Here is a 20,674-nt window from a genome sequence, read left to right on the forward strand (position 1 = left end):
TTTATTTTTATTTTAATAAACGTAAGAAAAAAATCCAATTTAGATATGATAAATTAAGAAGTAATATTAGAGAAATTCATATTTGTATATGTTATCTTGAAATAAATTAAATGTTTAATTACTGTGTTGGTTTTTATAGTTTCGTAAAATTTTTAATTAGGTGTTTATATTTTTTTTTCTTTTAATTGGGTTCATGCACCAATTTTTTTTTCAATTAATCCCTCTTAACAGTAATTGACTTAATTTTATAGGGATCAAACTAAACAAAAAAATTGGTGTAGGAACCCAAATAAAAGAAAAAAAAATTATAAGGACCCAATTAAAAAAAAATTTGGTACAAGGACTCAATTAAAAGAAAAAAAAGTATAAGAACCTAATTAAAAATTTCATGAAACTATAAGAACTAATAGAAGAGTAATTAAACCTAAATTAAATAGTAGATATTATCTTATAAAATAAAAAACATACTCTATGAAATTTTTGTGGCAAGCAAGATTAATTAAAATACAACCATCCACTTCCATTTCAAATCATTATTAATTAAATAATAACAAGTGTTTTTTTTATTTTTTTGAAAATATGTAACGTAAAAAATCAAAGTATTAGGCAGGTATTAATATCGAAAATATTCACATATTATTATTATTTAATCTAAGAGTCGGATTAATGAATATAAAAAACTTGTCCTATAAGTGTTTTTGATCATTGAGAAATAATAATAATAATAATAATAATAATAATAATAATAATAATAATTAAAAAATATATTTTTTTCAAACAATATTATATCACTACAGCAAAATGCGGAAGATAGCGACAGTTAATTAGCGGCTGTTTATCAAACCGCCACAAATTGATAAAATTGGGCGGTTACGGAATCAAATCAAGAAAAGAGCCAAAAGCTCTAAGCATCCTGTCACTCACTCGACCAAGTTTAGAGCTCTAAAGTCTGAATGACTCTCCCTTTTCCAACCCTAGCTTCTCTTCGACCACCAACGTAATGACACCATCGATCATCACCCCCAACGTCTTTGTCAGAACCACAGAACCATCACCGTCATCTTTTTCTTCTTCTCCTCTACCCTCTCGAAAACCCTTTCTCTCTTTCTCTTCCCTTGTCTCCTGCCTTCTTTGTCTCGCCGCCGGCTACCATCCAGCGCCGTCGCGACCATCTTCTTTTCATCCTTACAACCTCGCACTGTGGCTCGCTAGCTCGTCTCTGCCTCTCTCATTTTCAGTTGCAGAATTAGAACAGAACCACTCCAGTTCCAACGAGTTCAGATGCAGCAGTGGCTGATCACTGTTACTACATTCCTCTCTGCTATGCTCTTACTCTATTATTCGATTCAGGTTCTCAAATCACATTTTCTTCTATGTTTTAGTTAATTTAGGATTAGTTATATATATGTTTATTAATACTTAGCCAATAAAACTACTTTTATATTAATTTTTAACCAATAAATTATAAACTCTAAATTATAAGAGTATAAAAATAAATATCGTTTTAAAATATATTTTTTGTTTTGTTTATTAAAAAAGAAATACATAATTAATTAGTGATGATCATTTATACAGAAGTCAAGAATATGTAATGTATAAATAGTATTTTGAGAGAGTCTATAGGATCAACAATTTTATTAAAATTTGGCCAGTACTTAATCAGTAAAAGGAAAGTAAATAATCCTATATTATTAGATCTAATTTCATACCATTAAAAATACTAATAATAACTAATTGATGACTATAAATTACAGAACTTACTAACCCCTAGCACTTCTCTAGTATTTTTCTATTGATAAAAAGTGTTTGCCTAATAACACTTCTTCGTTCTCCTGCTATATAACATGTTGATAGCTATCACTAACTTCATCTATTCTTCAATTTTTCCAAGCCCCTCTCCCCCCGGTTTCATAAACACACACAGAGTGATTGTTTAAGTCTTTTGTTTCTACTTTTTTCCCTATAATCTATATTATGATTGGTAAAAGGAGGAATAACATATAAACATTTAATTTGTAACCCAAAAATGAGTTCTGATTCTGATGAATACGGTCTTCCTCTCCCAGAGAGTTGCATCATCGTAAGTGCTTTCTATATATGCAGTAACAATATATATAATGTCTTAATAATAATCTACATTCTCGAAGCTCTTGTTCAAGTGAATGATGAGTGGCATGTGATTTTGCATGCAGGTGGGGTTTGGTGGAGTCTGTGTGGATTTATTGGCAACAGTGACATGTTTCCCAGTTCCAGATTCCAAGATGAGAAGCACCCAACTCAAGGTATTAATTAATAATTACTATCTTTCTTCTTTAATTTCACAATCATATATATATATATATACAACTTCTTTTTCTTCTCCTTTTTCTTTTTGTTTTAAAAAAATAAAGAGACAAGAGATCATAGAAAGCTTTGTCGGGCAGGCGGGCTGTTTATATGATGGTTCTAAAAATCGGATACACTTGACTGGTTTAAATGAAATAATCGATAATTGATAACTTGATGGTTCGATTTAAACTAGAATATCGGTTGTAAAAAAATGGGTTAAAAATTAATAAGTTAGTTCATAAAGGATTTAACAGATTCCATAAAATTTGGATTATTAAGTGATTTTAGTAATAAAATATATTTTTTTAATTTTTTAATAATTATAAAATAATTTTTATTTAATTTTATTTATAAATTAATTTTTTATCTATTATTTAATTTTAAAATTTATTTTTTATTTTATTGCCAAAATATGTATGAAGATCACGATTAATAGAAGATCTATTTGGTTGTTGTTTTTAATTGTTAGTAAATATAAATGATAAATAATAAAAAAATAATTATAAAATAAAAAATAAATTTTAGAATTAAATAATAGATGAAGAATTAATTTCTAAACAAAATTAAATAAGGATTATTTAATAATTATTAAAAAAATTAAAAAATATATTTTGTTACTAAGACTATATTTAATAGTTCAAACATTATGGAATTATGAAATTTTTTACGGAGTTAGTTGATTGGATTGAAAAATTTAAAATGAGCAATAAATAAGATAAGATAAGATTTAGACTCAACTCTAATTATATCTATAAGGTAAAAACCTTTCTAAAATTTTAATTATACTGACAAATTTAAAATTCTCAATTAGAATTTTACTAGTACTTTAAAATCCTACATCCAAGACTTGATCTTACATGTAAAAAAGCAATTATTTTAAAAAATACAATATTTTATCATATAACATTTGATAAACTTACTAATAATATAAAATTATAAATTAAATTCATATTAAAATAAAAAACAACAAAAAAATCATAGTTAAATCCATGGTAAAGTCACAAAAGATACAAACATCAATTCATCAACATTTTTTTGTTAAAATTAATAACACAAATAATAATAAAAGAATTACCTTAGTGATTTAGTGAAATTATATAAAGTAAGAGTGTTTCAATTTACACCACTCAGTGTATATATAATATTTTTTTATAAAATACACTAACATATTAAAAATATTAGTAGAATTAGACCTGAATCTCCATTTTACTAATTATAGTTCAATCTACTCCACCTCCAACTCTATTTATTACGGCACGAATTGTTATATCAATCCTATTCGAATGAGTTAGATTGAATTGGATATCGATAATTAGAGTTAATATTGTCAATTCAAAAAAATCTAATTAAAAAAATTAATTTTTTAAAAAAATCACATTTACAAAAATATATTTATTTATATAAAAAATATTATTATATTCGATTAAACTCTTAAATATTTCAACTTCTAGTTTCTTGTATAACTTTAGTGTATATCCATTTCTCTCTTGATTAAGATAAAATATTTTACATTTTTCATCCTAGTATTTAGTAAAAAAAATAATTTTTTTTCTCTCTTTTATTTTATCTTATTAGTTTATGCTTCTAATATTTTATTTTTTGTTTTATATACATTAGTAGGTTAAAATTATTTCAATTTGAAAAAGTTACCTTAACTTACTTTATCTCCCCCGGCTCTTTTCCTCTTTCTATATATCATTTCTTTAATTTCTCCATTATGTACCAACTCAATTGTCTGCTACCATCACCGTTACTATTGCTACTACAGTCAAGCATCCATTATGGCTTGATTAAGCAAAGTTTTTTGAAGAGATTCTTTACACTATATTTTTTTTAATAAATTTAGTTTCAATCTCAGATAATAGTTGCTCCTTTATTTAAATACTAACATAGACAAGAAGCAACTTAATTAAATGTTGACATGTGTCATATGACCACATTAATTAACTACTATGTCAGCATTTACTAATAGTGGGGGCTCAAAACTGAAAATACAGGTCCAAGGTGGTGGAAATGCTGGAAATGCTTTAACATGTGCTGCTCGGTTGGGATTAAAGCCAAGGATCATTGCAAAGGTTTCAATTCCTTCTATCTTTCTTATTTATTTATTTAAGGCACATGATGACTACTTCAATGATGATATTATAATATTATTGTTCCACAACTTGATGGTTATTGGACATTGGTTGTGGCCAAATAAAGGGTCAATTTCTAATTAAATAATATTTCTTTTATATAATTAATGAATAGGTTGCAAATGATATTCAAGGTAGGGCCTTGTTGGAGGAGCTAGAAGTTGATGGAGTTGACACTTCGTTTATGGTGGTATATGTCCACACCTATAAAAATATCTTTATCTATTGTCTTAATAACGAGTATGAGTTAATTATTCTTGTTTATTTTCTACCTTATAACTAGAGAAATTTATTGTCATGTGTTAACATATCTGTAAAAAAATTATATAATATTCAATTATATATTTGAAGAGGCAAACTCTTAATACTACGTGTGTGTTTGTTTTAGAAGATATTTATCATTTATGAGTTATGACATAAAACTTAATTAATATATTGAATAATTAATATTCATTTTAAATTAGTCCAAAGTTCTGTCAATTCTTGAAATAATGAAAATAAAATTTTAATATTTGAATTATGTGATAAATTAAATTTTTTAAAAGCTAAAATGTAAAAAACATTTTGAAGACTAAACCAACATTACACACATAACCAATGCAAGGTTATTCTTATGTGTTTGCCCTAGTAATTTTGGTTAATATATTTTGGTGATGTTTTAACCAAATTTATTATCATTTACTTTTAGGTTTCTAAGGAGGGGACTACGCCATTTAGCTACATCATTATTGACACCCAAACGTATGTACCATTGTTTAATGATTTATACATTAACTTCATATTTATTTTGTTTTATTTTCTTAAGAGACTTGACTAAGTGCCATAACTTTTATTCACCTAATTAAAATTAAGTGGAACGATATAATAATGTTTTTTGTGTAAGTAAAAGTTTTAGGTGCTAATATAATGTGCCTTCCAAAAGATATTATTTCTTTTTCTTTTCGATAATTAAAAGTTTAAAGTATTGTTTTAGTCTTTAGAATTTGAAATATGTCTTAATTTTATTTTTAATATTTGAAATAAATCTATTCTTATCTTAAATATTTTATTTTATCCTATTTTAATATTTTTGTCAATTTTTTTAAAAATATTCTTTTTTATTATAATGTTCTTCTAAATAATAGTAAAAAACGTAATTATATTAATCATAATAGTAGTAGTAATTTGAGAGTGAAAATTGTAGAAGAATAAGAGAAAAAAAGGCAATAATAAAAGAAAAATTATATTTTTAAAAGTTATAATTTTAACCAGAGAACAAAATTCGAATAAAATAAAATATTATAAACAAAATTATAACTTAACTATAATGTTAGTTAGAAATTAAAATAATACTTTATCTTATTAAAAATAGAATATTTTTTAGATAGTTTGTACTAGCTCAACCCAAAATAAGAGAGAAATATTTTTTATTTATAGTTTACTCCATTTGATGCCATCAAGAACAAATTATAAATCACAAGTTTTTATCAAAACACAACAAATACACTTCAAAGTCTCAATAATCAAGACATAAAAAAGTTGCATGCAAACAAAATAACAAAAACAACTCAATAATCAAGACATAATATATTTTTATCCAAAAAATCTTTTAGTTTCTACAACTCCACACTGTCCATACAATTACAAAGAAACAAATAATCCACTTTTCTTTTTCATATTTTTCACCTCTTGATTCATCCAACTTTTAAACCACTCTTTTACGTTCTTCATGTCTACCCAGACCACATCTCCTTACCTTTTGAGCCAACCACTATAAACGAGAAAAAAAAGTTGCAATGCAAAAATAAATAATTTACCATTTCTAACTCATTTTCACATAGAACACACAATGTATCTCTTTATATATTATTTCTTCTTATCAGTTTATTCTTAGTGTTCATCGCATCTGTTATCACGAATTATACAAATATTTTCACTCTCAGTGAGACTAATCTTTTCCATATGTCATAAAAAATAGGAAAAGTCTAAGGGGCTAACAACTTTGTTAAATTTTGGCCAGTATGTAACCAGCAAAAAAAAAGTGAGTTATTGGATGAAATCTCACACCCATTTCACACCATTAAAACCATCATTGATAGCTATTTGATGGCTACAAATCACAAAGTTGCTGCCCCTAGCATTCCTCTAAAAAATATGCTTCATTATTGGAACTCCGTAAAGCTTTTCTATTATTGTATTAACAAATGATTTGGTTGAGCTGAGTATCTACGCCATACTATCCTATAACCCAGGACAAACTTTTCAGAATATTTTCTCATCAATTAGTGGTTTTTCTCTCTTAAAAAATACCCTCTTCCATTGAAGGTTTCAAACCATTAGGATCCAATCCAAACACAGTCACCAATCACATGCTCTTTTTTATTTAAAATATTAAACAATCTTAAAATTTTTTTCTCTAACTCTTATCTCTTACCTAAAAATCTTTCAAAATCTTGTTCGTTTCTTTTCCTAACACATGTTGCATCTTTTCTTACTCACTTCTTTATATGTCTCATTTGTTTTTGCAACATTTACAATCTCCTTCTACAAACCATTATAACCTTTGCAATTGTTTTCCGTCATTACTATGTGCATGTCCACATCATAACAACTTAACAAGAGTTATTAACTTTTTTTTCATAACTACTCATCTTCATCTGAGAATCTCCACTACCACTTGAATAATATTACTATTTTTTCAATCAGTGTATCCCCAATTCCTAAGCTGCCATGCTCATCTGGCTTCTGAATAGTACTCCACTTTAATGTTAGTATTCATTTTTTCTCATTTTATTTTTTCCAAAAGAATTGCATTGAGATTATCCTTTTTGCAACCTTTTTTGGCATCTTAGACATTTTCAAGTAATTAGTAATCACTGCTTTTATGATCATTAATCTTCTGGTCTTTGATAACAAGTTAGCCTTTCAAAAACTCAACTTTTCAATTTTGTCCAAGATGGATTTTCATGTAGCAATTCCTTATTGGGTTTGCTTCCAAGGGAATGCCAGCTACTTAATTGGTAACATCCCAACTTGATATTTCATAGATCATTTCAACTTTTCAATCTCACCACCATGACAATTTACTGGAATAATGAACGACTTAACAAAGTTAATTGTAAGTCTTAACATCATAACAAAATACCTAAAAATTCTTTGATAATTCCTCAACACCCTCAAATTTGATGGACAAAATAAAATCGTATCGTTCGCAAATTGTAGACACATTGTTAATCTTCTTGAGTCAAGCCTATTCACTCGCTATTAGTGCACCATCTTAAATCTATGGATTTTGAATAAATGTTGTTCAAACCTCTCCAATCAGTCCTCCCATCAAAGGTCTCAATCTTTTTTCAATTACCTTAGAAATTACTTTATAAATGCATCATACCATACTAATTGTACGCAAGTCCTTTATCTATTTACCCCCGCCCAATTTTACTGCTAACACTACCTAAGTCATAATTATTTTCTTTGACATTTTTCCTTTACTAAAAAACATCCTAAACTATGTTCGTGAATTTCACTCCTCCATGTCTTCTTGATGAACCTAAAGTTATACCCATCTACCACAGTGCTCTTGATAACTCATATGCCCACCCAACATTCTTTATTTTCTCATCAGACGAAATATTTTTAATCAACTCTGCTTGTTCATTCGTTATTCTCCATATCATACCTTCCTCTTCTTTATCATTAATATATATTATTGTGAACATACATTTTTAAAATACCTCTTTGCCAATTGTTTAATTTCTCGCCAAATTCTTCACTATTTGCCCAATTTTTCACTTTCTCGATTCTGCTTATTCTTTTTTTTTTTAATAGTAGATTTTACATGAAATATCTCATTATTTTTACCAACGTCTTTTATATACCTATCCCTTTATTGTATCTCCAATATTCGTCTTGTACCACACCTCTAATTGATTTTTCAAAGCTGCCTTTTTAATTAAGTTCTCATCTTGGTTAATTCCATATTTTAACATTTTTTCAATGTTTCAATCTCCCTTTTGAAACATTTTACTTTCTCTTCAATTTTTCTGAACGTCTCTCTATTCCAATTCTTTAGAATTCCCCTAATGTTTCTCAGTTTCATAGCAACCGACTTTTCTTCTGTTTTTCTCCATTTCTTATCAAACATCTTGAATTAAGGATGTGTAAACTAAACGTCCAAGGATCTGAACGATTTGGGTCACCAATCCTTTATCTCCTTTTCAAAAATTATCAGCACATAATCTAATTTAGCACACTTGAAGGATCTAAACTTTTATGCAGGAAATTTCTGAACCCACGTCGTATCCAAGCATAACTTATTTATCTTGCTTATACTCTTTCCATCTCTCTAAGTGTATTTTCTGTCCACCAACGACATCTCCATTACCTCAAAATCTTGTACCCCTCTTTAAAATCTACCATGCCCTCAGTGTTGACTCTGTCATTACTCCTCTTATTTGGATGAGTAATCTCATTAAAGTCCCCAAATACCATAATAATAGGGATGTTATCGTGATTCTTGATGCAGTTAATCTCCTCCTATACTACCTTTTGTTCATCCTCCCTCTCGGTATTTAGGGCGTACACAACCCCAATTAGTACTTGATCATCACTTTCATCTATGATACCCTTTATGACCTGTTGGATCTTAAAGAATGCCTTCTCCCAAACACATTATCCCCATTACTATTTTCAGCTGCAGCCATATTCCACTCATAGTCAATGTTGTCCATAACCATTTTATCTCAAAATCCTTCACCTTTGCTACCTTCGTTTTCATCAGGCCTAAAAATCTCACACAATTTTTGCTCACTATTTCTCTAATCATTCCCATTTTACCGCCATTCTCCAGTCCTCTACAATTCTATAAGAGAATCATTAGGCATAGTTAATAAATCACATGTCTCCTTAATACTCTGTTTTAGAATTTTTTTTGTATCGTGCTTTTGTCTCCTTTCTCTTCGTGCTTCTAGTCTCTCCATTCTCCTCTCTCAAGTACTTTTTTGCTACATTTTCTTCATGTGTATACAATTTCAATTTGTGTTCCCAAAGTTCATGTTCTATTTGCCTCCAAAATTTAGATATTCAATATCTTTTTTCTTTCTCAATATTTTTGTCTCTCCTTTCAATCTTTGTCCTACCTTTCTTTTTGGCATCTTCTTCTTCAAACTATTGTTCTTGTATTGGTTGCCTTTCTCTCTTCTTCACTTATATTCCTATCCCCTATCTCACGTGCCTCATTTTTAAACTTGGTGGTTTAGATGGGCCAGAGCCTGAGTCCCCTTCATTTCTAATCTCATTATAATCCTTATTCGCCCCATCCTTCTTTAAATATGCTCATTTTCTAAATATCTTATTTCATTATTTTCACTTAGCTCATTAAGTAGACCCAGATTAGGCTCTCTTACAACCTCTTTTATATCTCTATCATCTTACCAAGTTTGAGTTTTTGACTCATTAGTCCAAGTTTTTCTTCCTTTACTACCTAAATTTTGATTCTGGGCCTTGATGACATCATTAGTCCTTCTCCATCCATGCACAGCCATTTGCGATTTCACTTCTATCAACCTTCCCACTTCCATATTGTTGGCTATCCTAAGCATATCATCTTATTCACCGCCACTAGCCTCTGTCTACGTGCCAGTGTGCCTCGCTTTCCTTATTGTTTCATTGGACATATTTCTATCATTCTCACATACTATAGTGTCCTGCACACCCTTATGCTTCCCATGCATCCCTTGTCCTTTTATTGTCACTTTCTTCTCCATTAGCATAACCTATCATTAGAATGCGTATTCATTTGCCCTATCTTTCTTATAAATTACCTGAAATTCCTCATCATCAATCAATATATTCAAGTATGCTTGTATGGTGGGATCGAAACTTGAGTCCACTAACACCTTAAAGGAGTTATAATGTTAATTTTTCTATCTATCCACTTTTATCACTATCCCCCAAACTCCCCCTCTATATTATCCTTATTTCAAGCATGTATGGGAAGTCCTATGACTTCCACTTAAAGCCTCCTCGACCTATTTGTTTCTTTAGAAGTCCATCTTTTGACGTCTATGAAGTGATTTAGTAGAAAAAAAAAATTGTGCTGCTTCCTCCATATTTTTCTTATTGTCAAAAGTCATCACCATCTTTACCTCAGTCATGTTGTACCAGTTCCTCATCACTGTCTATTTCACCTCCAGAAAGTCTATTGGATTAATTGCTTCCTCAATTAGACTCTCTATTTTCTCAATCATTCCTCCATTACTATCTAATACCACATTTGATTTTTCACATTGTGTCATTGTCGTCTCTTGGATCTATCGTTCCTAGTCGTCCCCTTCCAAACTTGACCACATCCTTATACAATCTTTTTCTATTATATCTCCTTCTTTCATATCATTTATATCTTTTACTATGTTATTCTTCTGCTTGGGTCTTCTCATTCTTTTCATCTTTATTCATCTTACCCAATTTTACTCTTTTGTATCTAACCTCTGATAATCTTATCTTGTATCTCTGCACCACTCACCCGTCCAGTTTTTGAATGACATTCAGAGTACCAATTCTCATCGCAAACTTCACAAAAACAAACATTAGCAGGTTCCTCATCATCTTTTTCTTTGACAAGAACACATCCACTACTCTTCCTTCTCTTTCAAACACTTGCAGATCTATGCTACCATTGTATTTAGTGGTAGGTTGTTAGTGAATACAGTAATTGATCGATATTCTTGATCCCTAAGAACTTCTCCTACTCTCTTATCATTATTTGTGAGAGCCTCTGAGGTAGTAAACTGTGATGTGTGATTGGTTGGTTTGATCTCCAATAGATTTTAAGTCTTCTCCTAGTCACAATTTGTCACTTTTCTCGTTCAAATCCCTCACTTTCTCTTTGGTTTTCTCTCTATTTTTCTCTTTTCTCTCTCATCTTTCTATTCCACTTCTCGTACTGAAAGAAAAAACTCAACAGTACAAAAGTACCTTATTCGATAAATTCTCAATGACATCTATCTCGTCATTATATTTTTTACTTAATCTATAACTAATCTTATAAAAGAAATAATTTGGACTTATAAATTTGTGGTTAATTTTATTTATTCTCCATAATTTGTAAAGTTAAACTTTTAAATATTATTCTTAAACATGTTATTAGTTCTCTCAACTTTAGTTCTTTCCACAAATATTTTCACTCAAATGAATTTTGAAACATGAATAATGATATTTAATTTATTTAATATAAATTTCTTGAACTGCCAAAATATGTAGAATAAAATTACACAAACATGTTAATAGAAATGATGTAGATTCTTATTTATTATTCATTCTAATTCTACCTTCATCTGAAGATTTTATCTTTGACAATTTCTGTGAGTAACTTTAAATTATTATCATTATATAAAATTATTAAAGAGTGTAAATTATTGGCTAATTATATTAATTAATGATAGTATTTTATGCATTCAGGAAGACACGAACTTGTATATTCAATCCAGGAGAATATCCTCCAATGAAACCAGAAGATCTTCATAGTACTAACTTGGTATCTATATTGGCTGGATCAAAAGTGGTTTATTTTGATGGAAGGATGCTTGACACCGCTATTGTCATTGCTCAAGAGGTAATTAATAAGTTACATAATTAAGTTGAATCATGAAATGTTTTCAGCTCACGGAAAATTTTACTCACTAGATTAGTGATGATAATTTACTATTATTATATTACCTATTTAATTTGTGAATCACTAACTCTTAACAAAATATGTAATGTGTAAATAACCTTACTATTTTTTTAAATAACCTTACTATTATATTACACCGTTGAATAATTGTTTTATCGATGTAATTTATTTTGTGTAAAGCCTCTTTGATTAAAATAATTGATATACCTTTCTATATATCAAATTAACAATAGTATAAAAGTTTAAAATGTATATGAAATATGAAGGGTTAATGGTCAAATTAGTCTCCGAAAGATAGGTCAATCGTCATTTTTATCTTCGAATGATTTTTTTAATCAAATTAGTTCCCAAAAGATTTAACATTAATCTCGTTTGTCCTTCCGTTTCTGGGCTAACAGTTTTCGTCACTAGGTGTCCACGTAGAACGTTAAATGACAACTGAGTAGTGACAAAACGACGCCGTTCTATATCATTAGTGTGTTTTGAATAACTCAGCATTGTTTTATGCTATTACTGAGGTAATTCTTCCATTATTCTACCACTGTTCTCCTTTCTCCAAAAACTAACAAAAAGTCACCCAAAATAGAGTGAGAAGATAAAGCTGTTTCGATCACTGGAATGGCCGTGGAAGCAATAACCGGCGAAACCTTGTAAAACCCTAGCAACAACTATCCCGGCACAAAAATCCTCACCCGAAACCAACCAACATTCAACCCTAACCCCAGCAACTACACATTCAGACTAGAAAGAAAAAACCAGAAAAAAGGAAAGAAAAATCGACGTAGAAGGATTCGTACCTCTCACCTAGAGACAGCGCCTACCACGACGGCGCAGTAAGACCCTAGAAACCCAGACAAAGAGGAGCATTCGCATTCTGTATAGCGTCACCGATGATTGCTTCCTCCACCATTCCAATGATCAGAGCTTCTTTGTCTTCTCTTTCTATTAAGTGACTTTTCGTTACCCTTGAGTGAAAGGAGAAGACCCGCGGCCGTACAACGGTGCCCTAGAGATCGAGAGGAATAAGCGTAGTCACAATCTGTTATGTGTCGTTGATGATTGCTTCCTCTACCCTTCCAACGATTGGAGCCTGTTAGTATTTTCTGTGTTTCGTTTATTTTAAGTGAAAGGAGAAGAGAAGAGTGAGTGAGTAATTTCAGGGTGGAGCTGTAATTAAAACGGCATCGTTTTATCACTGAGTTATTACTTAACACTACACGTGGAAAATCGTTAACGGAACGGATTAAACATTTGAGGGAAGACAAACGCGATTGATTTTAAATTTTTAGGGACTAATTTAATTAAAAGAATTATTTGGGGATAAAAATTATGATTGGACAATCCTTCCAGAACCAATTTAACCATTAACCCGAAATATGAATGAGTTTTTAGAACAGAATCTTATTGATGTTTAATTTTTACAAAATTTAGTACAAATGATATTTATAGTAAGTAATTATATTTAACGATTGGATCGATAAAAATTATTTTTTTTATAAAGAGTTAAATTGAAACAATGTATGTGATTTAATATGTATGTGTAGGTATATAAAAGCTTTAGGTATCTAAAACAAAAGGATACACCCAACATTAGAAAGTGGAATAACAAGATATTCAATTAAATTAAACAAAATTTGTTATTTAAACATTATAAATCAATAATCATATATTTGTATAGATTTATGTATACTATATATATATTTTTTAAGTAGAATAATCAATTTTTAAAATAATCAAATTGTTCACTACAGATTAATCAAACATTTCTACAACGGAATAAACAAATTTTTCATAAACACAACAAACCAATAACCACTATGTTTTTGTACTTTTATTCTTATTTTTTAATTATAAATGTGAATCTAATTCGATTATATATATTATCTATGTGATGTTTGATTATAACCATGAATTTAATTTAATTATATTATTTATAAAATAATTAATTATATTGGTGCTGATTTTTAATGTATATTTAATATGGTTAAAAGTTAATTATTATGATGATATTTTAAAATGATCAAGCGAATCATTCAATAAATCTTAAAATTATTTGATTATATTTGACCATTATACAGGCATTTCAACAGAATATACCTATTTTAGTTGATGCTGAAAAACCAAGGGTAGGATTGGATAATCTCCTAAGATTGACCGATTATATTATATGCTCAGAAAATTTTCCACAGGTAATTAAGCAAAATATAATATCATGAAGTAGCTTAGCTTATATTATTGCTTGTGAGTTTTATAATAGTTTCAACTTTGGTTTCTAGCTAAAACAGAGAACTTGAAAAGAATATGACAAACATTCTATTAATACTAAAAATCTACCATCAAATAAGCTATTTTAAATTCATGTATATTTATTATATGTGTTTTACATATTTTGGAAGCAGATATATACAATAATTAATCACTAAAATAATTAAACTTTTTGTAACATAATAACCAAATTTTCACAACAAATAATTAAAATTTTCAAGAAAACAAAAAAGTTAGTCACCAATGTGTTTTTGTAATTTTATTTGTATTTTGATTATAATTGTAAATTTAATTTGACTATTTTGTTTTTGAAATTTGATCATAAATGTAAATAAGTCTGATATTATATATATATATATATATATATATATATAATTTAATTAGAAATGTTAATATAAAATTGTTTTATATTTTATATTAGTGGTTAATTGATAACTGATTTCTAGTGTCTATTTGACGTGTTTAAAATATAGATAATAGTTAATAAAATGAAAATATATGAGAGTATGAATTTCTTCTTTCAAATATGCAAAATAACATTAGTTTACTTTTGGTGAAAATTAGGGTACCTTTTCCCCATTCACAAAACTATTTTCTCATTAGTTAATATGAATTAATTATTTATTTGCTAATAATATAATAACATAGTTTTTTTTTTTATTCATCATATTTGACAGGCTTGGACAGAGGCATCAACTATCTCAAAAGCACTAGTTTCAATTATGTTAAGGCTACCAAAACTCAAATTTGTGATTGTAACATTGGGAAAAGATGGTTGCATAATGCTTGAGCGATGCGTGGATGGTGAAAATACATCTTTTTCTTTCCCCTTTTGATTAAGTTTTGAATTTTGTCTAGTTTAATTCATATGATAGAATAGAAGATTAATTAAGCACAAATTGTAGCTTCTAGTTCATTAGCAATATTTTCTATGCATCTAATTATTTTTATGATTTCTATACTGAAAATAAGTGGCTATATATGCAGATATTTCTTCATTAGAAGAAATGGATATTGATAGCACATTTGAGTCATTATCAAAGAGAGAGGATGATACCATAACTATGCCTACTTGTATAGCTTCGGTAATAATATTAACTTAATTATGGTACATTTTTAATTTGATTAAGATTTTTTTTCCTAGTAGTAATTTATCTTTTGCTGCTGAAAAAAGGCCCTGCAAGTAAAATAACAAAAATCAATCAAACAAAATTTTGTACATTTGAAAATTAAAAAAGCATTTATAATTTAAAAATTATACATCTAAAATTCATGTTAGTTAATTGTTGGTTGATTTTTATTATTTTCTCATATTTTTATTATGTTCATATTTTGCGGTAAAGTATATCCGCTGCTAAATGCTTATTTGTAGCGGTTATTTAAGTGGTTAGAAAAAACTATCACTAATAGTTTAGCCACACCTTATTTTAGAGCGGCTCACAAATTGTCACTATCTAGTTTAAAAACTGTTGCTATCTATCGGAATTTTTGTAGTAATATTGATTAGTTTATGTGTGAGAAACAATTGAATAATAATAGTTTTAGTTAAAATTTAGGATAATATTCTACTTAGGTCGATAATTATTTTTTTCTTTTTTTTTTTAAATTAATCCTCTGCCACCAGTCTATGATGAGGTTTAGAACAAAAGGAGAGGGATGTATGTGTGGGAGGTTATATATTGGAACAGCTGAAAAGATTCCACCATCAAAGCTTATTGACACAACTGGTGCTGGAGATGCATTTGTTGGAGCTATTTTATATGGTAACATCTTTTATAAATATTAATACTATTCTTAACCATTTTATTTTTCAAATATTTTATTAAATACCTCAATGTTATCCTCACTTTATATACGGTCAAAAACATACTAATGGATGATGTATTTTTTTTAACTCTATTTTTTGCAATTTAGTGGAAAAAACATAGTTTTATATAGATATAGAAATTTGATAATATGGAGTGGGGAAGAATACCATAATATCTGATCTTGAATCTTTTGTGAGTTAATTTTTCTTTATTTTTCTGTTTTTAATTCTATTAGATTTTAACTATTTTTCAATTTCTTCACCACGGTAATATATATTATAAGAGTTTGCTTTATATAGAAATTATTATTGTGCATAAATCCAGTACCTTCATTAGTATCTCGTATAGAGTTAATAGTAACTGATAACATTGAATTATTTTTAAAATTCTTGAGATACAAAAATAGAATAAAAATTAACAAAAATTGATATTTTCTTCATAGGAAAAAAGTGTTCTCATTATAATTTTGGTTATACATGGAATTATTTTTTAATTGAATATTATAAGGCTAATGTATCATGAATTTAGTACATTATTTGCCATTCAATTTTCATTACTTCTAGTCTTTACATATTGCTTAATTAATTAAAAATATATCGCACAAATTTGTGTACGATACAATTGTAAAATTTTAAAATGTTATGTTTTTGTTTTCAGCAATATGTGCCAACTTTTCGCCACAGATAATGTTGACATTTGCCTCTTATGTGGTAAGTAGTTAATCATATAAATGAACATAAAATGGTATTAGATTTAATTTAAGGGAGATAATGACATTCTTATATTGATAATGTCATTTTCTTTTTATAATATAAATAACATTAAGAGAGATTGGTATTATTGATTATAAAAATAGCATTATCAATTTTCTATATTTAAAGGTATAAATGTTGATGAGAAAATTACACATATATAAATACAGATGTTTAATTTATAGCTTATTATATCATAAGTTATTAGCATTTAATGATGATTGGGATGAATTACTTTTCTTTTTCTCTTTAAAGTATATCTAGCACTTTAGAAGAGCCAAATTAATAATTTTCATTTTTATTTTGATGGAAATTTCAGGCAGCCACCAATTGTAAAGCTCTTGGAGCTCGAAGTGGTCTTCCATATCGTACTGATCCCTGTCTTAAATCTTTCACACACTAGAGCCTCAATTTGGGTGCCTAAAAATTCAATATATATAGTATAAAAAAAAATCAAGTGTGTTAAAAATATTAGTGTTCCGGTAATTTTAGTTATTGATTTTAACTATGTATATGTTGTATGATTGAGATAAATAAATAAAATTATTGAAACACTAATATTTTTTTATATTTAAAACTCTTCTATTACTATATGGAAAAATATTAGAAAAACTAACAAATAAATTTCTTACTATTTTTGTATGGACATCTGCAATTTTAACCAAAATTTAATATTTATAAGTTTTGACTATTGAAAAATGAGACAAATAAATATTTATTTATTTTTATTGAGACACATAATTCTTCTCTTACTCATATAGTTGGCAGCGGTATTCGAACTCGCAAGTACCTGTCCCGCTCCTATTCGATTAGGACGCACGGGTAATTATTCGACCCGATACGGGACGGAATCTGACTGAAGCAGAGTTCTTATCGAGACGGGATGGGTCGAGTTTAGGGTGTATCCGCCCCGATGTATATAAATAAAATAAATAAAATATATAATTTAAATATATGCATATATATTGTGAGAAGATTAGGGTTTGTGTTAGTGTGTTATTGCCTCTTGTTCTCTCAGTCGTCGCTCTTCTCTTTCACTTCTTCTTCCTGAATATGAAGCTTCCATGGCTAAATCTGATGGTTCCATGCTTTCATCCCTCTACCTCTAATCTCCTCCTCCTCCTCCTCCTCCTCCTTCTATCACGCTGCCTCACTGCCACTGTGTCGCGCTCTAACCCCTTTTAGCCACTGTGTGGCGCTCACTGCCAACCTCATCTCCTCTTAGCCGCACGTGATTCACCGGCATCGATGCATCACCTCGTCCTTGCTGCTTCATCGTTCACCTAGCTTCGCCATTGTTCATCACGCTTGCTAGTTGCACTTCACCGCAGTTCGTCACGCGTCGCTAGCATGACCCCCTCCCTTCTACTTCGTTCGCCAGCGTGACTAGAAGCTCTTCAGTAACCAGAAGCTACACACCTCCCAGACTCTTCTTATACAATCCACTACGCATCTCCATTGCTTCTCAGTGAGCTTCTTTATTTTAATTTTCAATCTTCAATTTTAATCTTTTTTTACTAATCTATGTTTTTGTTGTTGCTGAAAAATGTGTAATTTTTTGAAAGGTTTTAATTTGTTCATATGCATATTTTTATGTCTTTTATTGTGATGATTTATATTTTTTTTTTCAGAAATAATCTAGTATAAACTTCAACCGTTAAGACATTTTTGTTGAAGTTGATATTCAATATTTCTCATTTTAATTATTTATTTATTGCTGAAAACTAATGGCTAAAAAATCTGCCAATTTCTATAACTTTCATAGATTGTGAAACTCTATAGAAGATATCTGATTGTGTGTGCCAACTATCCTGAGTACTAAATGCGTTATGCGGAGTTCATAAAAACTAATGGGAGATTTATATCATCTAATTTAGTAGGATATATATGTTTTCGAAGAGTTTGTTTCTGTAAATTACTATTGTGGGTGTGAAAATTTTGTGGCAGATAGAAGTAGAGTTGTTATAGCGAATGCTGAATATCTCTGTCGCAATTGATGTTGATCGCAATTTAAAACCATTTTAGAACTTTAAAAATTAGAAAATGGTAAAGGAGATTTGAATTTGATTATGGTGTTATATTTGTTCATTTCTCATACATTAGTTTATTTTTTTAATTGGATGTTATTTGACATTCAATAAATTTTATATTTTTATTTTAATTTATGTATAAAATTTATATTTTTATTTAGATTTATGTATGGATATATAAATTTTAAAGTATTATTTAATTGTTATAGGGCGGATACCTGCAGGAATGTGTTAGGGTACTGTATTTTATTACTCGCGGATAGTGGTAAAGCGGATAGTATCTAAGTTAAAGAAAGGCAGGACGGGATCGGATGGGGCAAAAATCTGCCCTTACCTGTATAATACCCCGAGATTTTGAAAAATTAAATAATAAATTATTCATAATTTATTATTTTATTTAAAAAATTATTTTCTTAAAAGTAATTAAATCAAATTTTATAATACTTTAAATTTAAAATTTATTAGAATTTTTAAATAATTTTTATTATAAAGAAGTATTTTGAAAAAGATAAAAGTTTTATTATTATTATTATTACTATTATTATTAGTATTGTAGTTATTATTATCATTGTTATCATTGTTATCACTATATTATGATTATCATCTTATTATTTATTTTTCGAAAACAAAAAGAAAGAAAACCACAATGTGGCTTATATATGCATTACATATATATATGAAATTGAAACATGTTTATATATATAGTTCACTAATAAAATATTCAAATCCAATAATATATATAAGAGAAGAATATTCAAATCCAATAACTAAAATTCAACTAAGGATCATAGTTCACTAATCCTAGACTTCTAACACAAAATACCTCATTATCACAACAACCTCCACAATAGTTATACCTCAAATCAATAATTCACCAAATCATTAGTTAATCAACAAGCATCAAACCAACCATATTCATCAACAATAACATTCAACCATAATTCTCTCCAAATTAACATAACAACATTCACCATCCAAAATTAATAACTAATTATCCAATAAACTTCAACCAAATATATTCATCGACAAATTACTAAACATTAAACATACACCTGCATTCCAACTTATCCTATGGTCATCTAGCCTAAGTTTTCACAGAACATTATATATTAAATGCAAGAAACCTAAACCATACCTTGGCTGATTTTCACGTAACGACCAAAGCAAATTATTTAAAACCAAGGCAGTCCCTCAAAAATCAACTAATCAGCTTCCTCCAAGTTCCAGTATTCACAATTTCAAGCTCCAATTATTTATTCACAACCTAACACACATTCATAACACATATATATCCAATTTAATACTCAAAGCTCAAATTTAATGAAAATAAAATAGAATTATCATATCCTCACCTTACCCAAGCTTCACATAAGTAAGAGTGAACATTTTTCTCAAGCTAATTGGATCCTAAAACATCAGAAATAAAAGAAATTCAACCTTTCCATTAAAAAATTTGAAAATTGAGGGAAAAGAGGGATGAGAGTGATTAAACAAGTTACCAGTACAATTATTCCAGTAGAAATGTAGAGCTCGACGCGGTGAACGCGTGGCCACAAACGGTGCGGCAATCGGAACTCGGACGGAGAAGTTATGGAATTTGGAAAGTAACGTAAGGGTTTCGGTGAAGTTTTTGTTCTTCCCTCCCCTGGAAGCTGAAAACTTCGTTTCTGTTGGAATGAAGGGGACAAAGGGCTTGGGTTCACTT

At 28.7% G+C, this 20,674-nt stretch overlaps 1 protein-coding gene across 2 annotated transcripts; it reads left to right on the plus strand.

The window, feature by feature from the left end:
* The first annotated feature begins 1,775 nt into the window (after positions 1-1,775).
* Positions 1,776-17,504, plus strand: LOC112727178 (uncharacterized). 2 transcript variants are annotated; one of them, XM_025776849.3, is made up of 12 exons: positions 1,776-2,080; positions 2,193-2,282; positions 4,326-4,403; positions 4,579-4,653; positions 5,152-5,204; positions 11,901-12,054; positions 14,193-14,303; positions 15,057-15,183; positions 15,367-15,464; positions 16,004-16,142; positions 16,845-16,897; positions 17,259-17,504. In XM_025776849.3, exons 1-12 carry the CDS (start codon positions 2,027-2,029, stop codon positions 17,340-17,342), a joined length of 1,116 nt encoding a protein of 371 aa, XP_025632634.1. In that variant the 5' UTR covers positions 1,776-2,026; the 3' UTR covers positions 17,343-17,504. The 2 variants fall into 2 exon arrangements, with proteins under 2 accessions (XP_025632634.1, XP_025632635.1); XM_025776850.3 differs by lacking the exon at positions 14,193-14,303.
* Positions 17,505-20,674: the final 3,170 nt, after the last annotated feature.

Source organism: Arachis hypogaea, chromosome 12 (assembly GCF_003086295.3).
Source record: "Arachis hypogaea cultivar Tifrunner chromosome 12, arahy.Tifrunner.gnm2.J5K5, whole genome shotgun sequence".
NCBI lineage: Eukaryota > Viridiplantae > Streptophyta > Magnoliopsida > Fabales > Fabaceae > Arachis > Arachis hypogaea.